This window comes from Boeremia exigua, assembly GCF_020726555.1.
Source record: "Boeremia exigua strain MPI-SDFR-AT-0100 chromosome Unknown C7974scaffold_8, whole genome shotgun sequence".
In the NCBI taxonomy this organism is placed as follows: Eukaryota; Fungi; Ascomycota; class Dothideomycetes; order Pleosporales; family Didymellaceae; genus Boeremia; species Boeremia exigua.
Genome location: NW_025763525.1, coordinates 1,898,631 through 1,920,035, shown reverse-complemented (window position 1 = coordinate 1,920,035; position 21,405 = coordinate 1,898,631). Strand labels below are relative to the sequence as shown.

The 21,405-nt window shown below is 55.9% G+C and overlaps 8 protein-coding genes across 8 annotated transcripts; 4 read left to right on the top strand and 4 right to left on the bottom strand.

Moving 5' to 3' along the window:
- Window positions 1–631: 631 nt before the first annotated feature.
- C7974DRAFT_314419 (uncharacterized protein) lies at window positions 632–2,048 on the top strand (the record flags this gene model as incomplete). The annotated part of the gene is made up of 4 exons (XM_046138458.1): window positions 632–1,188; window positions 1,237–1,435; window positions 1,488–1,624; window positions 1,679–2,048. 4 exons carry the CDS (start codon window positions 632–634, stop codon window positions 2,046–2,048), a joined length of 1,263 nt encoding a protein of 420 aa, XP_045995823.1.
- C7974DRAFT_222247 (uncharacterized protein) lies at window positions 1,925–3,250 on the bottom strand. The gene is made up of 3 exons (XM_046137189.1): window positions 3,015–3,250; window positions 2,866–2,961; window positions 1,925–2,797 (listed from the first exon to the last, which is right to left on the bottom strand). The coding sequence occupies exons 1-3, from the start codon at window positions 3,087–3,089 to the stop codon at window positions 2,135–2,137; spliced, it is 834 nt and encodes a 277-aa protein (XP_045995822.1). The 5' UTR covers window positions 3,090–3,250; the 3' UTR covers window positions 1,925–2,134.
- A 401-nt stretch (window positions 3,251–3,651) lies between these two features.
- Window positions 3,652–5,470, top strand: C7974DRAFT_222242 (uncharacterized protein). Its single transcript, XM_046137188.1, has 2 exons — window positions 3,652–3,914; window positions 3,964–5,470. The coding sequence occupies exons 1-2, from the start codon at window positions 3,723–3,725 to the stop codon at window positions 5,347–5,349; spliced, it is 1,578 nt and encodes a 525-aa protein (XP_045995821.1). The 5' UTR covers window positions 3,652–3,722; the 3' UTR covers window positions 5,350–5,470.
- Window positions 5,471–10,840: 5,370 nt separating this feature from the next.
- Window positions 10,841–11,890, bottom strand: C7974DRAFT_457639 (uncharacterized protein; the record flags this gene model as incomplete). The annotated part of the gene is made up of 1 exon (XM_046146059.1): window positions 10,841–11,890. The coding sequence occupies exon 1, from the start codon at window positions 11,606–11,608 to the stop codon at window positions 10,841–10,843; it is 768 nt and encodes a 255-aa protein (XP_045995820.1). The 5' UTR covers window positions 11,609–11,890.
- Window positions 11,891–12,173: 283 nt separating this feature from the next.
- Window positions 12,174–13,478, bottom strand: C7974DRAFT_314992 (ATP-NAD kinase-like domain-containing protein; the record flags this gene model as incomplete). The annotated part of the gene is made up of 1 exon (XM_046138487.1): window positions 12,174–13,478. The coding sequence occupies one exon, from the start codon at window positions 13,476–13,478 to the stop codon at window positions 12,174–12,176; it is 1,305 nt and encodes a 434-aa protein (XP_045995819.1).
- An 84-nt stretch (window positions 13,479–13,562) lies between these two features.
- C7974DRAFT_222232 (acyltransferase-domain-containing protein) lies at window positions 13,563–15,070 on the top strand. Its single transcript, XM_046137187.1, has 2 exons — window positions 13,563–13,932; window positions 13,977–15,070. Exons 1-2 carry the CDS (start codon window positions 13,745–13,747, stop codon window positions 15,064–15,066), a joined length of 1,278 nt encoding a protein of 425 aa, XP_045995818.1. The 5' UTR covers window positions 13,563–13,744; the 3' UTR covers window positions 15,067–15,070.
- Window positions 15,071–15,480: 410 nt separating this feature from the next.
- C7974DRAFT_222213 (Pep3/Vps18/deep orange family-domain-containing protein) lies at window positions 15,481–18,726 on the bottom strand. Its single transcript, XM_046137186.1, has 3 exons — window positions 18,348–18,726; window positions 15,707–18,305; window positions 15,481–15,651 (listed from the first exon to the last, which is right to left on the bottom strand). The coding sequence occupies exons 1-3, from the start codon at window positions 18,562–18,564 to the stop codon at window positions 15,567–15,569; spliced, it is 2,901 nt and encodes a 966-aa protein (XP_045995817.1). The 5' UTR covers window positions 18,565–18,726; the 3' UTR covers window positions 15,481–15,566.
- A 492-nt stretch (window positions 18,727–19,218) lies between these two features.
- On the top strand, window positions 19,219–21,304 carry C7974DRAFT_222163 (uncharacterized protein). Its single transcript, XM_046137185.1, has 4 exons — window positions 19,219–20,314; window positions 20,365–20,475; window positions 20,527–20,622; window positions 20,671–21,304. Exons 1-4 carry the CDS (start codon window positions 19,306–19,308, stop codon window positions 21,192–21,194), a joined length of 1,740 nt encoding a protein of 579 aa, XP_045995816.1. The 5' UTR covers window positions 19,219–19,305; the 3' UTR covers window positions 21,195–21,304.
- The last annotated feature ends 101 nt before the right edge of the window (window positions 21,305–21,405 follow it).

The window sequence follows — 21,405 nt, the reverse complement described above, 5'->3', positions numbered from 1 at the left end:
AAGGCCCGGAAAGAAGGGAGCTTAATAAGAGAGAAAACAATGACAACTTCAGACGTACTTGCTTTAGCATAGAGACATGAGGCAGGTCCTAATGTCAGCTGTTGCTATGGTCTTGCCATATCAGACCCACGGGCCGTTGCGGATGGTACTAGCCACATTTGTAAACTCCCCCTGCATCAGCACTATATCCCATCCGTGATCTTACCCGAAGATATTACTAGAGGCCAGCAATGGAACTAAACATTCTCACCGAAAGATTTTAGTGGAGGGTACGAAACAGCAACCTCCAACTGCCGATCGCCACGCTGGATTGCAAACCTTGCACCCTGCTGCAGGTGTGTCAATTTCGCTTCGCGTGATATGGATATTGACATTGCGGGCGGCCAACTTAGGAAAATGGTACATCTTTTGCAGACCACTTGGTGAGAAAGATGCTGATTTACGCAAGTGACGGCTAAATCGTTTTGCTCCCTTGCACCCTTCCGCATATGTCAGGTAACGATACACTCCCACGTTGATTGTATCGCAACTTCGCTCATCCTTCTTCTCGCATTTGCAGACAATGTCTATACTCCTCTCAGAAAAATTCTTTACCTCTTTCAGAATGTTTGTCCTGATCATTCTTATCGGCATGTTGTCAGAGACTGGTAGTGGTATCAAGCTCTGGGCATCGCCTGCAATACTGCCTGCGGCAGTACCTGCGTCGTGTAAAGCCGTCATGGCTGCCGATATAGCGTGTAGTCCACGTATTATCAAAGAAGCTGACATCAGAAAAGATGTGCCATTCAATGAGACTTTTCTCGGTGAATACTGCAGCTCCACGTGTTCCTCATCACTCAACACCTATATCACAAATGTCAACACGCGTTGCGGATCCACCACCTACGATTTTGGCACCGGGATTGGAGAATCTGCGGGCTCTTTGATCGCACCTCTCAAATGGGCACGCGATGTCGCATGCAGTACTGGGACTTCCGCGAACGACTTCTGCTACCCAAAGATTGTCAACAGACAAGTCGGTTTCTGCGACGATTGTACGTTGAAACACATTGCTGGCTTGTTGAACTCAGAGGAGGATGTTGGGAAGATTAACAAGGAAGACTTTACCTCAGTTTTGTCATCGTGTCAAGTGTCGGCAACGAAGTTTCCCGTCACGAAGACAGCTCAACCAAGTGCTGCGCAACCCACGTAGGTACCTTCCATCATGCTCTTTGCATTGGACTCACAAAAGATTAGAAGTACCAGCGAAGCCGGTGACTCTTGCTGGGGAGGCGAAACATATACTGTCAAGCAGGGCGATACTTGCGAGTCCGTGGCCGCCGCGAATGGCATGGCGATCGATAGATTTCTGTCATTGAACGGAATCGATTATCATTGCGAAGCATTTGGGGTTGGAAGACCGGTTTGCATACGAGATGCTTGCAAACTACATACCGTACGTGGTGATGCTCTTATTTTATCGTGTCTTACTGACTACTGTGGTGTAGATCACGCCACAGGAATCTTGCAATGACATCGTCAATACCTACGGGTTCACAAAGCTAGAGCTCGTACAATGGAATCCAACCTTACAAACTGGCTGCGACAATGCAACTGCATTGGCTGGCCGTTCGATTTGCATCACGTATGTCTTCTCCAGGATACAAACGTCACATGAAAGCTAACGCTAGCTGACCAGACCTCCTGGCACAGACAAATATGACTTCACCGCGACCGCATCCTTGAATGATACTTGGACCTGGCCAGCTGGCAACTGGGTTCCAGGACCTACGCAAGGAACTCCTTTGACCAACAAACCGACCACCTGGGACGTACCGACAATAACAGCGACGTGGGCGGCAACTGTGGATCCGTCAACAGCAGCTTACTTCAAGTATTGCCCAATTACTGACCAACATTGGGAGGAAGGGTTTGATTGGAGTTTGCTCAGCAACGTGTGTTTGGTACTACTCGAGAAGTATTGTGAGCCTGAGATGACTGGGAATCCACTACCTAGCACAACTTTCCCAAGTAGTTGCTTCCCGCCATACCCTACTAACGCCGACTAAGTCGCGGAGAAGCGTTGGAACGGAGGTGTCATGTTGGGATTGCTTATAGTGTGGTTCTTCAGATAGTAGATATTCAACACAGTGCCCTACTCCTCCGCATAGAGCAACGTCCCTGGATGCAATAGTGAAGGTTCGTCCCCACAAGTCTCAAGGTGCCCTGACAGATGGCCTCCGGTGGGACTTGCTTCAAAATCTTGAATGTGCTCCGGCCTAATTCTATTGAACCAGACTGACTGTCCATGAATGTCGATGAAGTGTATCTTGATCAGCCTCTCTCGGAGTGCTTCCTCGTCAAAGAGATAATGGAACGATTTGCACTTCATGACTGCGTTGTACAGCGGCAGTCTCGCCTCATCGTTTGGTGGTGAGATCGGAACATGAGATTCGTCCTTCTCCGGATGCCCATCGTTGTAATAGACTATAGTGTCTGGGAGTTGAGGTAGACGTAGGAAAACCTTCGTCCAATCATGCCCAAACTGACCGTACAGGCTTTCATCGTCAAGAACGATTTCCGGTCCAAAGTCTGTCTGGCCATCCTCGAACATCTCCCGGTAAGCGCTATCGAGTTCAGCCGTATAGCAAGTACGGATCCAGACTGGGTAAGGGATGCGACTCAGAAATTTCTGGGTTGCATTGCGCTCAGTGATCGTCTGATGTGGAGCTAGTATACGCTGGATGCGTGATGGTGCTGGCAGATAAGGCGCGCCAGGAGGAGGACTATCCGCAGGATTGCATATCATCCAGTATGGCTAGTACAGGGTTTAGTCTCGCACGTTTCGAGGTACTTTGAGCAGCTTGTTGTGAACAGGGCACTCACACTGCGATCAACATGGCTCATCGACAGCCACCTGTAAGCAAGTTCATTCCACTGCTCCTGATTCCGCTCTTCCGCTTTATTGACATCCCAATTAGCCTTCACTCAATGCGTTAGCAAATGTCAGACTAATACAAAGTGAGGTCACTAACTAAAACGAATTGGTCAAATGGCAGATTTCCATACTCAGCCCCCGGGTTTAAAGACGTTGAGTTGATAGGGTCCATGGCGGAGATCTCTGCGTACTGCGGCTCGGTGATTGAATTTCACGCAATTAAACGAGACATATAGGGCAACCGTCAGAAGTGGGCATGTAAATACTGGAGCTTGCCAAGAGCCAAGCAGTAAGCTGTGTAGCGAACCAATCCTCAGTATGGACGGGAGCCCGAGCGCGGGGTCCCACCTGCTGACGCTGTCCTGAAAAGACAGGTGCTTGCCGCAGATAAGCTACGCCAAGCCTGTCAGTAGTGCGGCACAGCGGGAAGGTAATTAGAACAGGATCTGTCAAGGGACCTATTTTGCCACGGTATAGCTTGGCGACCTTAGGGCTGACCATGCGGTCCGGCCCGGTAAGGCGAAAACCTGACAAGAGACTGATGACACAGAACATCAACGCTCGCCGACACCTTCATGCAATGAACGAAACCCAAGATGGATCAATAGCCGGTGCTTTCCATTTTCGTACATCGAGAATATTGAGTCTGTTGTGTTCATTTCCCGCTGCTGTCAGCTCGTTGGTGTGGAATTGGAATCCCATGACCGCATCGCATGTATATAACACGCTGAAAGCTATAATGAACATATCATGACCTGCTACAGTCATTAATTCTTTCTTCTATCGTCCCTCGCAACCAGTTGAGATGAGATCCTTCATTTCACTTCTGAGCTTCACGGCCCTTGCGGCTGCCGGTGCCATAAAGCGCCAAAGCGGCCCTGTTGACCCAACTACAGACCCAGATTGCAGTTACTACGACACTGCCTACAGTGAGACTGATAACTGCCAGTATTTTGAAAATTACTGGGGGATCGACCATGCCACCTTTGTCACTTGGGTATGAACACCCCTCTGTTTTGCAATGCTGCCTTACTAATTAGATTTAGAATCCATCGGTCAAAAGTGACTGCAGCGGGATCAAAGTTGGGAACTCGTATTGTGTGGAGGTTACTCGCAAGCCAGAGCCAACAAGTTCCACTCCGGTATCCACATCGGCATCTCCGTCTCCAACCAAGCCAGCTAAGCCTTCACCAACTCAAGAAGGCCTCATTGAGTCATGTACCGACTTCTACTTTGCTGTCGCCAACGACAACTGTCAAAAGATTGCAAAGAAATATGGTACCTTCACAGAAGCACAGTTCATCGAATGGAATCCAGCAGTTGGCTCTGACTGTGGGGGCATCTGGGCCAAGACCTACTACTGTGTTGGCATCCCCGGAACCCCAACAGCGCCGCTAACCTCGACATCTGTTGCACCATCATCGACTGCCCCTGCCAAGCCATCACCAACGCAAGAAGGCCTGATTGAGAGCTGTACGAAGTTCTACTTCACTGTCAAAAACGACAATTGTGCCAACATCGTCAAAAAGTACGGCACCTTCACTCTGCGTGAGTTTGTCACCTGGAATCCAGCTGTCGGTGAGGACTGTAGTGGTATCTGGGCTGATACCTACTACTGCGTTGGCATCCCTGGGACGCCTTCTGCTCCTCCCTCTTCTAGCGTTGTGCCCACAACGGTCAAACCTACAGCCACTGGAAATGGCATCTCAACGCCGCTACCTACGCAGCCTAACATGGTTTTAAACTGTAACAAGTTTCATTTTGCTGCAAAGGGTGTTAGATGCGGCGATATCCTTAGCTCTGAGAAGATCACCCAGGCCGATTTCACCAAATGGAACCCGTCAGTCCTTGACGACTGTTCTGGTATGTGGGCCGAAGTAAACCTCTGTGTTGGTGTTATTGGAGGAATAGCTTCCACTACCACAACCACAAAGCCAAGTACCACCACTACAACCGCCGGAAATGGCGTCCAGACTCCACAGCCCACGCAGCCAGGGATGATCACCTACTGCAACAAGTTCCATTTTATATTCGAAGGCAACACGTGTTCACAGATCCTCTCCTACGACAAAATCACACTTGCAGACTTCGTTAAATGGAACCCATCTGTGAAGGATGATTGCTCGGGTATGCAGGCACTAGTCAACGTCTGCGTTGGTGCCATCGGAGCAACGACTACAGCAACAACTACAGCAAAGCCCCCACCTACAACAACAACATCGGCCGGGAACGGCATTCAAACTCCTCAACCGACGCAGCCTGGAATGGTGACTAACTGCAAAAAGTTCCACTATGTAGATATCAACAATACCTGCGGCCAGATTGTCAGCTACGAGAAGATTACTATGGCTGACTTCGTGAAGTGGAACTCCGGTGTTGGATCTGATTGCAAAAACATGTGGGCCCAAACCCATGTATGCGTTGGGGTGTAAGATCTCTAGATGGTCGAATGTCATGTACACTTCTTGGAAGTTGATAGGGATGAGAGCATGTATTGTTAGAACCTTGAGCTTTCATTGTTCTGCTGTCAGCTTATCTAGAGTTTTGGGCCTGCTACACAAATTCAAAGAATTTAGCAACAAGGAAAGCATTCCTTGAGAAGATTTGTATAACGGCTATCAATTCTGCATGTGGTATGCCCCGGATGGGCGTCGTAAGGCTATTAAGTCACAAGAAGTGCATGTTTGAGGTTTCTCCTAGCTCCGCAAGGTCATCTCGGCTTGAGGAAAACAAAAATAGAAGTATATCTCCCGGCTCGTGAGACTCTCTCCCCAGTATTACTCCTTTCTTGTTGTCAATTGCTGTTTCCCAGGAACTACGGCTGAGAACCAAACAATCGCGGTCGTCTGTGCAATATCATCTACCCCTAGGACATTGCAACGATAGGCTGTATGCACGCACCCGCAATATGCATTTGCGTCTATTAGTCCTGATGGTTGTAGCATTATACTATTAAATACTGCAGATCCCGCACTACATACACAGTTCACAACACTGCAAACCAAAGGAGCAAGACGTGAGTAGAATCAGGTCCCGCACCAAAGGGTTTCAAACAGGGATGACGAGGTCGCCTTGATACCCTTCCATTCACACAATGAGAGCGATAGGACGAGTCACTCTTGTCTGGATCAAAAATGCTCTGTAACCCGCTTTGCTTCTTGATACGATCATGCTCGCTTTTGCACTTACTACAGGGCACTGACAACTCCTGCAACGAATCTGGCCTCGACGGGGATACTATCTTTCGCCCAGAAACGACCAATCAAGGCGCCTAGATTCCCACCTTCTAGCACTTCATGTGAGCGCAAGTCGGACTAAAGTTCCCTTGCCTAGCTGTAACGGAGCAATAACAGTGAAGCCTGAGTGACGTATCAGTTCGGAACCTCGCACCGATACTCACAGTCACTAACGCCCCCTACAACTAGGTCCTAAGGGCATTGCCGTGAAAGTCCTGACTCATTATGACTAGTCATCAGCAGTAAACACTACACTCAAGATGCGTACCGAAGATTAGCCCACAGATAGCACCACCTTGAGGATTACTCACCTGGTGGCGTCTGGTCGGGGTACCCCAACCATCGTAATCTGGATCAACCGGTAGCTACCCGCCTAGCGGGCCGCACTGACGTTGTATTCACTTCTCATTTGAGATATCCTTTCTCGGTATCTCTGTTTCAAGATTAGGCGTGTTCCAATGCGCTCCACTCCTTGTGCCAAGGACGTCAATCTACACAGCCCTGACATGCACGACATCAGTCATGTACGCGATAGCGCGGGTAGGGCCGGACCGAATTGAACCCGTTTCTTCGCTATCCGATTCATCAGTTACCATATGTACGCGTTGACGCGGCAAGGCCCGGACCGAACTGGACCGTGTCCTTGCTAGCCCTGAATCACTGCCGTGTCGGCGCCGCCCATGTTGGATTGCAAAAAGCCGTACTAGCATTCGAAACGCCGATAAACCTGGGCCAAACAGAATCGTTTCTTGAATCGTTGCCAAAGTGTCAGCGCCGCCTAAGTTGGATTTTCTGAAACTGAACTATAGTTGGAGTAACAATTCCTAAGACTAATACCAGTTGTTCTAAAGCAGCAAACAATCTTAATGGCAAATTTGATGAACGCATCTATCTATGCCAGCAATAGCTCTCGGAATCCTCGAAGTACTCTATGATATGACAAACCCTAACCCTATTTGAATGAAAACGAGCAGTAGCTCTAGCAACCAAATCGCAGGCTTCATGTACAGGATAAAACGAAACCAAACAGCATTTGATCGCTACAAGAAGTAAAAACAGTCCAGAAGGTTACGTACACGTTTGCTATCGCAGTGGTATGCGAGATAAGTGAAGATGAAACTGGGAAGCACAGCCGTAGACTCAGTGGGGTAATTCATGGAGGCTGTACATACAAGACCCCGAGAACATCTCTATGAGTTCTATGAACGCTAGGTAATACTCGGGACAAGCTACTACAAAAGTGATCTAAAAAGCTAGAGACCACATACTAGAACACTATCTCATCTCACCTGACCGTGTCATATCCTTCTGTGAGACTCGGCCCCACGTCTCGTTTGCCTGCACTCTGCCATTCCTCTCCGCCATTGTCCGGTGTGCTTAACTGGAGTGCATAAATAGCTGCTTCCATACCATTCCATCTGCATCAAACTCATCTCAACCCCTCAATCGACCCATCTCCAACAACCCTTCTTCTCCGCCAAAGCCTCAAGCTCACCATGCAGTTCTCCAGCCTCGCACTCCTTCTCAGCCTGGGGTTAGTCTCCGTTGCTTCTCCAACCGGCGCAACTGCCGGACTGGAGAAACGCCAGAGCATAGCGGTTTCGTGCAGTAACGTACAGACACAGTCCTACCTAGCTTCTTGGAGGCGGCGTCTAACGCGATGAACAGGGAAGCTACAGTTGCCCGCGCGGCTCCTTCTGCTGCTGTGCGACGGGCAACGAAACCTGCGCGCCTTGGTCGCCGTGCATTACTTTTGCCGGGTCCGGAAGCGGGCCCTGCTATCAGAACGGGGCGCAGTAAGGTACACTGTAGTGATTCAATATATGGGTAGGGATTGTGATAAATAGTACACTGTAGGGATTCAACATCTCTGCAGCGTGTGTGGGCCAGCGCCCGCGCAGTCCTCGCGCGACCCTGAACGCTGGCACGAGCGCGTGGCAGCCAGCTATTCGGTGTTCAAGAGAGCAAAGTCTCACGGTGTTCAACACATCGTGTAACAGCGCGGTATCCAGGTTCGTTTATCAGTAGCCCGTATTGATAATCCAACTCCTTCCTCCATCGCTCCCGTCCCACTCATGAGCTTGTAAAGCCCAGCCCGGCGTCCCTGCAGGCTGCAACCAATTGCCTCGTGACAAATAGTAATTAGTGATACATAGCACGGGAAGACAATTTTGTCCATCGACACCACTGGATTCGCAGTCTCCAACTGCTGTCTAACTAGATGTTAGATATTACACTTCGTATAAACTCTGTTAGTTTAAAACCTAAATCCACTTATATTCTACTTCCTTTGGTCTAAAGAGCTATAATCTATATTTATAGTTTAGGATGCTTAGCATTTAAAGATATCATGCTGTAACCATTAGGGCTAATAGACGCAAATGCACATTGCAGGTACGTAGAGCCTATTGTTGCAATGTCCTAAAGATATGTATAGATGTCATTGCACAGATAGTTGCAAGTATTTGATTCTTCGTTCTAGGTCCTGGCAAATAGCAAGTGGCAATGATAAAATAGGAATAATTTAGAGAGAGTTTCACGGACTGGGAGATAGGTATGCTTCTGTTTCTGTATCAGTCTCCCAGAGACAAATTTGGACCGCCTCGAAAGTGAACCCTAGCACCCTTTCGCACCCGGTCGTTTGAGATGCACGGCGTCTTATCAGAACCATTAAAGATGCCGGGGCATGCGTGTTTCCTCCGTGCCATCAGTGACGAGACGCTGTGGTGTTGAAGCATTGTAGCAAGCCTCTGCACTACAAGACATCCAAGATATAGACCAGGGGAAGCCAGACCATGATCTCGAGATCCAGCCCTCAGCCAGGAAGGCAGAAAGCCATGCCTGCGCTGCTCAGCACGCGGTCAGGGCTGTCCTTCTCTAGCACCACAGTCATTCCCTCGTTGTATTTGTACATGACCTACACACATGGAGGACCGCGCTTCACTTTAAGCAAATCGCCTAAAAACCCTTTGCCTTCTGCAGCAGCTCCCCTCAGGCGATTGTAGACATCTTCGCCCTTGGTATACCCCGCTGACGGAAGTGACGAAGCCATTCCCCGCGGTAGCAAGACCCCAAGTTTCCCATGCTCCCGGACCGCGCTCACCCTCTTAAGCGAGTACGGTATATACGCCAGCAAAGCAACTGCTCGTATGACGAGAAGCCACGCGAGGTGTTTGCTTTCCCCGTGCGATCGTAACATCTACAGGACATCAAGTCTCACGGCGACGTAGATCGATCGGCGTATGCGTCCGCACGAACACAGAATCGCCCATGCTCTTGCTCCTGCTCGGAAGCGGAACTGGCTTCGGTGCGCGATACCTCAGGGGAAACGACTGCAGCAAGGCGTCGCGGCTACGGCGCGGGATATGTCAACGCATTTCCACGTGCGCGTCGCAAGTCTCGTTGCCGGCGGCAGCGACGGAAAGATAGACCCACACATACGCTCAGCCTTGCTTTAATCATCGATATCTCCGCCGCACTCATACTGGATACACATGCACTGCCCGTCGCCAACAGCGCGTCCCACAGGTGTCCGCGGATGCTGCAAGCGAACACAAGACCGCGCGATCTAAACTGCGCCGTGGAACCGTCCAGCACTTCCTCTGTGCCGTGTTGCGCCTGGCAGATCTTCTCGTATCCAGAGACAGCACGCAGTTTGATATCAATGTCAGGACTGCACACTTCCTCGCCCGTCCTCGATAGACAAGACCGCCCGGTGAGCACACCCACAGGCGACTGCGAGGAGATGTTTGATACTCATCTAATTACACAATATAATAGTCTAGATCCAAACCTATGCCTTTACATACGTACAAGTCACATCTTCTACACCCCCCCCCCCCCTCCCCCCCCTTAGTTTTCTATCACGCCAGAGCCCAGGAACTCTTATTCTTCGACCCGCACTGCCCAAGAACCCTAATATACTCACCCCCTCTCCAACCCCTCTCCTACTCCTACCTACCCAACATCCCACAGACCCCCAAACCACCCAAACCGACCAGAGGCTATAGCTATATCGCCAGCCGAATGGGATGAGACGAGCAAGACCCAGTCCCTATTTCACGGTTCAAGGGCCGGATGGCAAGACCCAGTCCAGTGCCTATTTTCACGGGCCCGGATGTGCAGACACAGTGAACCCAGTGACCCAGTCCAGTGCCGTCGCCAGCCTCACCGATCGAATGGGACGACTCAGACCCAGACCCAGACCCAGACTCCAGACGCAGTGCCCCGAGTTTATAATTATATAAACATGGGGAAACGCGGGCTTACGATACTGTGCTGTGCTGTGCTAAGCTGTGCTGAGCTTACCTTGCCTTACCTTACCTTCCCTCACCTTACCTTACCTTACCTTACCTACGTATACCATACATAGCAGTGACACTCGTGCACGCGGGTGTGTTGAGTTGTGCAGGACAGTGCGACGAGCAGATTCGAAACGAGCGCGAGCGCGATTCTGGCTGGCACGTTTATGCGTAGCGGCTGTGCCGCATGAGGAGTGCGATGCCGTGTAGTGCAGTGCGGTCTTAGAATGCGGTATGGACAACACACGACCACGGAGCAAGGAGTTGAGAAAGCGAATACAGTTCAGATTGAAAGCACCCATCGCCCAACAACATAAACCAAGTCTAGCAAAAACCTACAACACGAACGCCAACGCAACGCACAACCCCACACAACCGCCTCCCCCCTACCGCCCGGCCCCATCCACAGAGTACACCGGCGGCGGCGCCTCGACCGCCGTCCGCACGACCCCCTCGCGCCTCAGCACCGCGTCGTCCAGCGCATGCACCTTGACAGCCTCGAGCTCGACGCCCTGATCCTTATCCAGCGTCGCGCTTCGCGCGCGCGCCCTGAGTGCCGCAAGGCCCGCGAGCCCGTAGAACAGCAGCGCGGCGACCAGCGAGCCGCAGGCCGTGGCCAGCAGGAGGGAGAGGTAGTAGAAGCGGTCGGCGTCCGGGGTGTTGTCTCTGAGCACGGCTCTGACGGTGTCGAGGAGGGGGTCCTGCGGTAGGTGTGCGGCGCCGGCGAGTGCGGCGGGCGCGAGCGGGATGCGGGCGGCGCGCTGGGGACGCGCGCGGGGTGCCGCGAGCGAGGCGTCCGTCGTGTGCGTGTGTTTCCAGCTAATCACGCCGTGGCGGCGGCCGTCGCGCACGACGGGCTCGCCGGGCGCCCAGCCACAGAGATCGTGTGGTGTCAGGGCCGAGGCGTTGGCGATGTGGAAGCCCTTTTCGTGCAACCAGGCGGCGAGCACGGGCGGGTAGAAGCGCATGTAGCCGGTCAGGATGGAGAAGTTGTAGGGCGCGGCGGGGTGGGTGAAGAAGACGGTTTTGTAGCCTGATTGCCAGTAGGACGTGTATGGCTCGATGCAGAAGGTGTGTGTCGGGGCGTGGGGGGTGAGGGTTAGAGCTGCGGATAGGGTGGTGAGGGTGAGAATAAGAGTGGTGTGTGGATGCATAGCGGTATGTATGCGCAGCAATATGTGGATCGTGGCGTAAGTGGATGCGTGGCGTAAGTGAATGGATGCCGAGTAGCGTAGTGATGCTATGGCGATGTTGTGAGAGGAGTGGTGGGCGAAACTCGCGTTTTGAGGTCACTGCGACGCTCTTGCCAGAGACGGGTATGGAGGCAGGCGTAGTCAAACGGAATTCGCTCGTGCTGAAGCCAGTATAGGGCAAAAATGCAGGTACACGCAACTAAAATAGTGCCCCTAGAATAGCTCTTATAAGCAGGCCTTTTCTGCTGCGACAGCTCGCCATGCTATGCATATACATCTATCGTACACGGTAGACTTGAAGTATCCTGGCCGTCAAAAGGGTGTTGAGCTTGCTAGAGCAGGCGTACTCAGAATTGGAACTCGCTCGCCATGCTGTGCCAAATCATTCATCGTACACGCCGATGAATCTCGCATGCTACGCCAAACATTCATCGTACACGCCAATGAATCTCGCATGCTACGCCAAACATTCATCGTACACGCCAATGAATCTCGCATGCTATGCCAATCATCCATCATACACGCCTCACGTATCCTGGTCGCCGAACGGATAATTAAACTTCAACAGCGCATTCAGCCCCCCAACCCAATGATCCTCGGTCTGATCATCGCCCGTGGCGCGCACAATACACGGCACCCCCCCGTGCCACTCGCCCGTCTTGGTGCGCACATCCTCGCCCATGACGCGCACCTCCATGCCGGACCCCAGCCCCTCGGTGACGGTGTTGCCGTCGATGCTGACCTCGACCTGCTTGCCGCGGTTCTTGTCGCCGAGGCGCAGGGTGATGGGCGTCTCGGCGGGCAGCAGCAGCGGGCGGAAGGACAGCGAGCGCGGGCAGATCGGGGTTAGTAGCAGCGAGGGCACCAGCGGGTGCACGATGCTGCCGCCGCTGGACAGGCTGTACGCGGTGCTGCCGGTCGGCGAGCTGATGATCATGCCGTCGGCCACGGCTTCGGTTAGGAAGCGGTGGTTGATGTACACGTCGATGATCTTGAGGTGCGGGCTCGACCCGCGGTGCAGCGTGACTTCGTTGAGGGCGTACGTGTCGGCGTCGCCGCCGATGCGCGTGCCGTCGGGGGCGAAGATGCCGACCTTGAGGCGGTTGCGCAGGAGCACGCGGGCGCTGCGGTTGACGCCCATGGCCTTGCCGCGGATGTCGGCGTACGAGAGCGGGGTGTCGAGGGGGGAGGACGGTGCCTCGCTCGGGCGGGGTGGGTCGGGCGCAGGGGCGTCCAGCTTCGCGTAGGCGTCTGGCGCGCCGCTCATGTACATGTCCCTGAAGGCGCGCTTGTACTCGCCAAACTTCCACTCGCCCAGGAAGCCAATGGTGCCCATGGCGAAGCTCAGCACGGGCGGCACGCTCTCGACGTGGCTGAACAGGCTGCTCGCGCGCAGTAGCGTCCCGTCGCCGCCCAGCGTGCAGACCAGGTCGGTCTTGTCGGCGAGCCCAGCGGCGCGGTCGTAGGCGTAGACGGGGAAGCGCAGCTGGCCGTGGACCTCGCGCGCCGACTCGCGGTCGAGGATGACGTTGATGCCCGGGTAGGTGGCGTGGATGTGGGCGGCGAACTCGACTACCGACGCGGTGATGTTGGGCGTGCGCTTCTTCTTGGTGATGAGCACGTTGCGCGGCGGCGACGGCCACTGCAGGCTCAGCAGCGTGTTGGCGGGCGACTGCACGTACGACGGGCGCACGCGCGCGGGCAGCTCAGACACGCTGCGGATCTCGCGGGCGGCGCGCGTCGTCGAGAAGCAGCGCCAGCATCGCAGCGGCACGACGAGCGGCGGCACGACGAGCCGCGGCAGCACGCGGGGCGGGCCTGGCGGGTGCATGATCGCAGCGGGTGTGGATGCAGGTCCAGCAAGCAAACCGAGGGGGCTTGGCGCCCGTATTCGGTACGCGTGCGGATCCCTGCAGCGGGGCATGACGGCCATCACATGTCGCGGGAAGCTGGCGGAGCCTCAGCCCGGCTTTCGCGCGGATGCACCTCAGATGGCGCCCCGAGGCTGACTCGCCGTGTGACTAGGCACTGCTGCCTCCTGCGTTTCTCTGTCCCAGTACTACCAGTCTGTCCTCGCACTCCTCCTCGACCTCCGCCATGGACACCGCGGGGCTGAAGCAGCGGCATCCTGCGAACGGTCCACAGACCACCCTCGCGAACGGCCGCCCTAAGCTTGCCGCCAGAACCTCCTCGCACCACCCCGCCGGCAAGGTCAAGCATGGCGCCCTCATGCAGTTCCTGCGCATGTGCGCCTTCGCGCTGTACTTCACCAGCAGCATCCTGGCGTACGTTCCACCTCACCCCAGCAGGCCCCAGCTAACCCCCCCAGCATCTTCACCACCCAGGCCCTCGGCCTCCCCCTCTACTTCTACTCGCCCGCGCTCTTCACCGCCTGGATGGCCCTCACCAAGCAGCACTTCGGCGTCGTCATCACCACCATGACCTACTGGTGGGCGCCCGTGACCATGCGCGTCAGCGGCGACGCCAGCGTGCGCGGCCAGCTGCGCCGCACACCCTCGGGCGCCCTGCGCTGCGACTTCCCCGCGCGCCTCGTCCTCGTCGCAAACCACCAGATCTACACCGACTGGATCTACCTGTGGTGGAGCGCGTACTGCGCCCGCATGCACGGGCATCTGTACATCGTGCTGAAGGAGAGCATCAAGTACATCCCGCTGCTGGGCACGGGCATGATGCTGTACCGCTTCATCTTCCTGTCGCGGCGGTGGGCCGTCGACAAAGCGCGCCTCGCGACGCGCCTCGAGACGCTGAGCGCCCCGCACCCCGAATCCGCGTCGCCCGAGAACCCCGCGGGCCGCGACCCTATGTGGCTCCTGCTATTCCCGGAGGGCACCAACCTGTCGAACAACGGGCGCGCCGCGTCCGCAAAATGGGCCGCCAAGTCCGGCGTCCCGGACCTCAAGCACCTTCTGCTCCCGCGCAGCACGGGCCTGGGCTTCTCGCTCGCAGCCCTGCGCCCCAGCGTCTCGCACCTGTACGACTGCACGCTGGCCTACGAGGGCGTACCCCCCGGCGCCTACGGGCAGGACATTTTCTCCCTCCGCGGCAGCTATTTCCAGGGCCGTCCGCCGAAGAGCGTGAATATGCACTGGCGCCGCTTTGCGCTCGCGGAGATTCCGCTCGAGGAAGAGGCGTTCGCGGCGTGGCTGGCGGAGCGCTGGAGGGAGAAGGATGAGCTGATGCAGGTTTATCTCGACACGGGGCGATTTCCGGCGGACGAGGGGGCGGGCGTGGATGCAGAGGGCGCGGAGGTCAGGGGCGCCGGGTGGATTGAGACGGAGGTCAGGCCACGGTGGTGGGGGGAGTGGATCGGCGTGTTTGTGCCGGTTGGCGCGGCGGGGTTGGTTCTGAATGTTGTTGTGAAACTGCTGAGGATGGTGGGGAGGGTGGTTAGGGGGTAGTGGCGAGGGGGGGGGGGGGCATGGAGCGGTCGAGCGATGAGCAGTAGAGTGTTGGATACGACTGAACCCGAGAGGCGACGCGATACCCTATTTCCCACTTCACTTTCCCACACAAACCTAGATTTCATGCACGCTAGACAGTGTTGTAGGCTAGAGTGTGTTAGTCCATCCAGATAGCGGAGTATACATACAGTTCACACGCAGGTCACACAGTCCACACTCACAGCGTCGAGACGAAGGCCCTAACGGTATCGTATGACTATGGCACACACGCTCTGACCGCTGTATTGCGACACTGTCCTGGCGCTGCATTCAGCGCTCCTGCGAGCGCAAAGCCAGGACTCGTACGAGGCCCACTGAGCACCATCCAGCTCACTTACCCCCCCTCCTCCCACTCCCGGTTCAATTACCCCCATCCCCCCACCCCAAAGCAACGCGCCGCACCTACCGTACATCCACACTGGCACAAGCGCACACCTCAATCCAGACCGTAGACCCCGCTAAAGCGCCCACTCCTCCCGATCGTCCGCGGCAGTGATAAACGGCTCATCAACGAGCTTAACCGCGAGTTCACTACACAGCACACTAGACGCCGTTAGCACACTCCACACGCCCCACCCCAGAAACAGGAAGAACTCACCACGCAGACCCAACCAACGCATCCAACTCCCTCACCGCCCTCTCCCTCCGCCCCCCCCCCCTCGCCACCTCCCCCTGCAACTCACGAATCTGCTTCCCGCGCGCAATCCCCGACAACTCCACCACCCTCTTCGCCAGACAATCCGCGTGAAACGCGTGCTGGCACGGAAAAACAAAGAACATGCGACTCAGCAGCGGCAGCGCACAGTGCGCACACCTCTCCCCCGGCCTGACGACCGCGTAGCGCTGCCCGAGCGCCTTGATGTCGGACGCGATGTGCCTGGCCGTGTCTTCGGAGTCGTCCATCTCGGATTTCAGCGCGTCGATGGCGCGACTATATCCCTCGAGCGCGGCGCAGATTTCGTCTTTGAAGGCGTCGATGCGGACGAAGTCTGGGAAGAAGGGGATCAGGTCCTCGATGCGGAGGAGGGGGCAGCGGCGGAGGAACGCGATGGCGGGGGCGATGGAGGGCGAGGAGGTAATAACGGCGCGCGCGATGGCGAGCCAGAGTTTTTTGCGCCCGGGGGTGGGGAGCGTGGCGCGCTCGGCGACGCTGGAGGCGAGTTCGATGGCGGAGTGCGCCAGGGCCAGGTCGACTGCGCGCGCGTACTGGCCCATCGAGGTGTAGATGTGCACGCATGACTGCACGCGGGCGTGCTGGATGCACAGGCGCAGGGCGAAGTCGGCGTCGTAGTGTTGCTCGTGGGCGAGGGACTGGGCCTCGAGGTAGGCGAGGAGCGCGGACTCGTCGGTTGTGGGGTGCGAGGCGTAGAGGGAGATGAGGGTGTTGTGGACGGCGGCGTCGGTCGAGTGGTGCTGGTTGATTTCGAACAGCAGGTAGCGCACGGCCTGGTTCTGGCTCAGGGGCGCTTTGGTGGTGTTGTTGTAGTTGAGGAACGCCGGGATGAGTTTCTGCGCGTCGAGGTTCGTTTGCCGCATCATGATCTCGACGAGCTCGACGGGGACTTGCGCCATCAGTACGCTGCTGTATTTGTAGAAGATCTCGGCGTCGGTCTGCTTCTTGAGCACCGCCAGCGACTCGGGCCACCGCTCGCGCTGCACCCAGTAGGACAGCACGTAGTTGTAGTCGTTGACGACAGTGGCAAAGTACAGCAGCTCTTCCTCCCGGCCATGACTACTGATAATGTCGTACGCCGTCTTGCGGTCCAGGTCGGTCTTGTACTTGGACGCAAAGTCCTGGTAGTCTTTCCGGATCGCCGAGAGGTGGTCCTGGGTCTCGGCCGTGTTCATGCTCTCCGACAGCTCCGCCTTGGTCGTGATCGTGTCGTCCAGGGTGTTGAGCTTGGCCATGTACAGCTCAATCAGCCACGTAGCGACCATCGTCCGCTGCATCAGCGCCGCCTTCTTCAGTGTCGACAGCTTTGTGAGGAGGTACTTGCGGAGCGCATCCTGATCGCCCTGATCAATAAACGTGAGCGCTACTTGCTCGAACGGCTTCGTGCTTCGCCCGTACACCGCCGCCGCTTCGAGGTACTGGCCCTTGCCGACTAGATAATCACCTGACGCCGTTGCAACGGCGTCCTTCTGCGAGGACGTCTTGGCGAATTGGGAAGCTGCTTCGAACTGCTGCGACCGGAGCATGATCTTCCACACATCTCGAGCCTCGTCTGTGACAACAATCTCGAAAATCTCGCGGGTGGTGAACAGCCAGTAGGTGTTGGACTTGATGTCGGCGACGAGGCTCAACGCGCTCTGCCCAGGCTCGAGTACGGCCTGATCGAAGACGACCGTGTCGTCCAGGCGATTGATCACCACCACCCTGCCATCCACCAGCTGCAGAATGTGCCATTGGCTGAGAATCATCGAGCTGACTGCGTCGTTCGTCCGCCTGGTCCGACCACTGGCGGTTTGTGACGCGGGGATCTGCGATCTGGGCAGCAGCTTCGAGTCTGCGAGGACCTTGGCTCCGAGATCGGACGTGTCTTGGGGGAGATACAGCTTTCCGTGCAACACCCCCTGCGACGTCAGCCAGCCGAAGATCCGTTCGCTGTTGAGGCGCTCCTGGTCCGGCGTCTGCTGGTTCTCGGGCGAGACCGCCAGCAGCGAGGTGGCTGTCGAAGAGACATTCGGCAGCTCGTGGACGGTCGCAGATTCGGTTTCGAAGAACTTGGAGAAGATGGAGCCGCTGCCTTCGTGGGCATTGCGCCCGACTTTCCCTGCGAACTGTATGAACGTGGACGGTGTTGCGATGATAACCCGCCGCAGGTCCTGTCGTCCGGGTACGATGTCCGTCCACAGTCCCGTCACAGGGCCATCCGTGGTGTTGTACACGCTCTTCAGATAGCGCTCCTCCCTGCGGTAGAATTCAGACGAGGGCTCGATGAACACCTCATACACATTCCCGTCTGATGCGCCGACCAGGATCTCGCGCGTCGACGCCGTGGGCTGCGAAGGGTTCCATGATATGCTCTCGATGACGACGCCCTTCAGCCGCGACAGCGCCTTGGGGGTGCGCGACTGCGTGTGGAGGTAGTAGTTCTCGGCGAGGGTGGTGGTGACGACGAGGTGCGAGGCGGAGGGGTCGAGGAACAGGCGCCTGATGACGCCAATTTCCGACGGCTTCTTCGGGAGGTCGATGTCTAGGCTGTCAGCGCAGTCGTTGTACGCGGCGCTCTACGCACCGTCGATGTCGGCCGGGCTGTCCAGGTCGATGCGCAGGATGCGGCCCGTGGAGAGGGCCAGGACCAGGACGTTGTTGGCCACGGCGGCGGCGACAAAGTCCGACGATATGGAGAACTGCAGCGACACGCGCTCTATGCTGAACATGGGCAGCGATGCATCGTCCTGCGCGTTGCTCGTGCTGGGCGGCGCATAGCCGCTCGAGGTGTCGTAGGCCATGCAGGGCTGTGGTCGGCTCTGCTATTGTGGCACCGTAGTCATCCTTCACGTGCGTACAGCTTCAGTGACTTGTAGCTGTCGTTGCGCAATTGCAGTCACGAGCGCATCGCCGTCGTGGTCGGCGGTGACGCCTGAGCTTGGAGCTCCGGAGATCGTTCGCCGATTGGTCGGTGGTCGCGGGGTACGACGACCTGATCTTGAACGTCTACTACATACTACATACAACTAGCATACGTCGGTCAATCGAGAGCGCTATCTTGATCTTCCTCGCTGCGTTGTTGCTCTCATGCATGACTCCATCACCTCCAATGCCAACGTTCCTACAAAGCTCAATGAGTAAACATGCACAGCCCCGATCGACATGCTGGCCAGTTGTCGAGCTTGCCCGATTCGTCTGACACCGTCGCTCATCAACAGCTCACTGTACACACAACGATGCCATTCTCAGCGATCTCGAAGCTGGTGCACGAAACCGCAATTCGAGCTTTTGCACTGCCCTCGCATCCGCGTTTCTTGAAAGCACCATTCAAGGTTCAAGCAGGAACCCGGTCCAATTGCACCGGGTAGATTGGTGTTAGGCGCCCTGCCGGCAGTTGCCGTACCAGACTGATAACTTAAACACGAGTCGCGCTCCCAGGCCCCAGGTTGCGCACCTACATTTCAGGCCTCTGTGGGGCGTTACGACTGCTGCAGCCACCAAATTCCTCCTTCATGCATATATAATTCAACCTGCCGTTCGCGATGGGGGAAAAGGACGATGACCTGAGTGTTTCGGTACAGTCGATAGACGGCCCCTGGACACCGGTCCGCTCGACAACCTGGGGAAACGATGTAGTGGAGAGGAGAAAAAAGAGCCGGAATTGGGCTTGGACATGGGGACTCCGCAATCGATGGACAGCAGTGAAGAGAAAGATTGAGCCAGCAGTCCAGTCTTCTAGACGCACGATCCAGCCAGCTTGCAGTGCAATATGGACGTTCGCTCGCTGCCACCTCTGGCCGTGCCTCGTCCGGGTGTTCAAATCGAAGAAGCAGTGGTTCGCACTCTTGCTCTTCACTTTTGGCGCTGTAGCACCTATGGTCATGCTTGGATACTTCACACCGCGATCAAACTATTCAAACGGCGCATTTCCCTACTACGACGTCTTTGCTCCAAAGACCATGGGATGTGGCAGCGAATTCGATGATCAGCCGGCCAACTCTACGGTCTCGGGGTTCGAGGGGCTTTTCGTGCTGGATCAGACTTATGGCCGTTTCTCGTTCGCAACCGCCAAAACCATAGACGTCGCCTGGGACATCTTGTTCGGCCGCGGCGTGCAAATGCTCGCCTGGTGGATTGCGTACGTCGTCTTTTCTGACGCCCTGTTGCGCGTGATTGAACGACAGCCAGCGTCCTTCCGCATCTTCCAGCGTATTGCATTGGAAGGCCCCAGCCTGCTGTCGCTATGGACGCTTTGCACAGAGTTGCTGTCTTCCAACAGTAAGCGGACCAAGGCCCTTTTCGCATACATGCTTGTATCAACAACCTACGTCCTTTGCATCCCAATGTTTCTGGGTGCTATGACTGGCTACGACAGTACCTCCATTGCCTGGATAAATCTCGACGACTCCAACAACATCGTGCCCACTTCTGCAGTTAAGCTTTCATGGGTCATAACAGGCACTACGAACGAGACATTTGACAAGCCCTTTTGCGCAGATTATGACGACATGTCCAAGCGGTCTGAATATATTCGTCTTCGACTAGACAAATGTAAGTCATTGTAAGATCACCCCCACTCGACAAGCTCATGACGCATCCAGGCACCTGTCAAAGGCTGGACGGCTCGCTGGCACCTCCAGGCACCTACTCTTATTACGACTACCGCGGATATCTCCTTAAAGACGACCCGGCTTACGATACGGGAACACAGTGTAAGAACATGGTCATCCAGATTTAAAAGAGCAGCCGCTGACACCACGCAGGTTTCTTCGACTACCCCGGCGCCAACGAAACATTCCAGCAAGCCACATACAACGACCCTCAGACCGGCACGTGGACCAAGGACACGACGTCGAACTGTACGTATCCCCAGCCCCTCGCACTCCTCGCCATCTAACCCTACACAGGCAACGACACAGTGGACCTCTCCATCAACAACAAGCTCTACAACATCCAGACCCTCAACGGCTCGACCGCGTACTGCTACGACAACAAAGCCTACAGCGGCTTCGACCTGCTCGGCAAATCCCGCTGCCTGCCCGACACCGCCAACCCGTCCTACGGATGGGGCTTCTCCACCATGCTGTCCGGCGTGTTCGTGTTCATCCACTTCGGGTGGAGCGCCAGCATGTGGATCGTGTGGCTGGACGCGCAGGCCCGCTCCGTGCTGGTGCAGGGCGGGTACGAGATGACGCCGCTGCGGGCCGCGTTCGCGATCGCAAAGGCCGTGAAAAGGAAGACGGGGCTGGGTGAGAAGCAGCTCGTGAGGCATGATACGAAGGAATTGGATAGGGAGCTGGATGGGAAAGGGGACCAGAAGGGGACCAAGATCGACTACGGCATTTTCGTGCCCGACGCGGAGGAGGACGCGGCGGATGAGCGGGCGGTCCGCAGGCGGCGCGCGCTGGCGCTGGATGGGGTGCCGTCTTGAGACGATGACCGTTCGATGCACCATTCGAAGGAGAATCTCGTGGCGACTCACTCTCCGAAACAAGGTTGTTGAACAAGGGTCGTTCGTGTCTACTACTCTTTGTGGTTCAGACGTACATACGGCATACAGGGAGACGGGGTCGTCGCCGTCCACTGCACAAAACTGTGTCGGCACTCAGAGCCCGGGACTGAGATCGCCACGCTAGCTAACG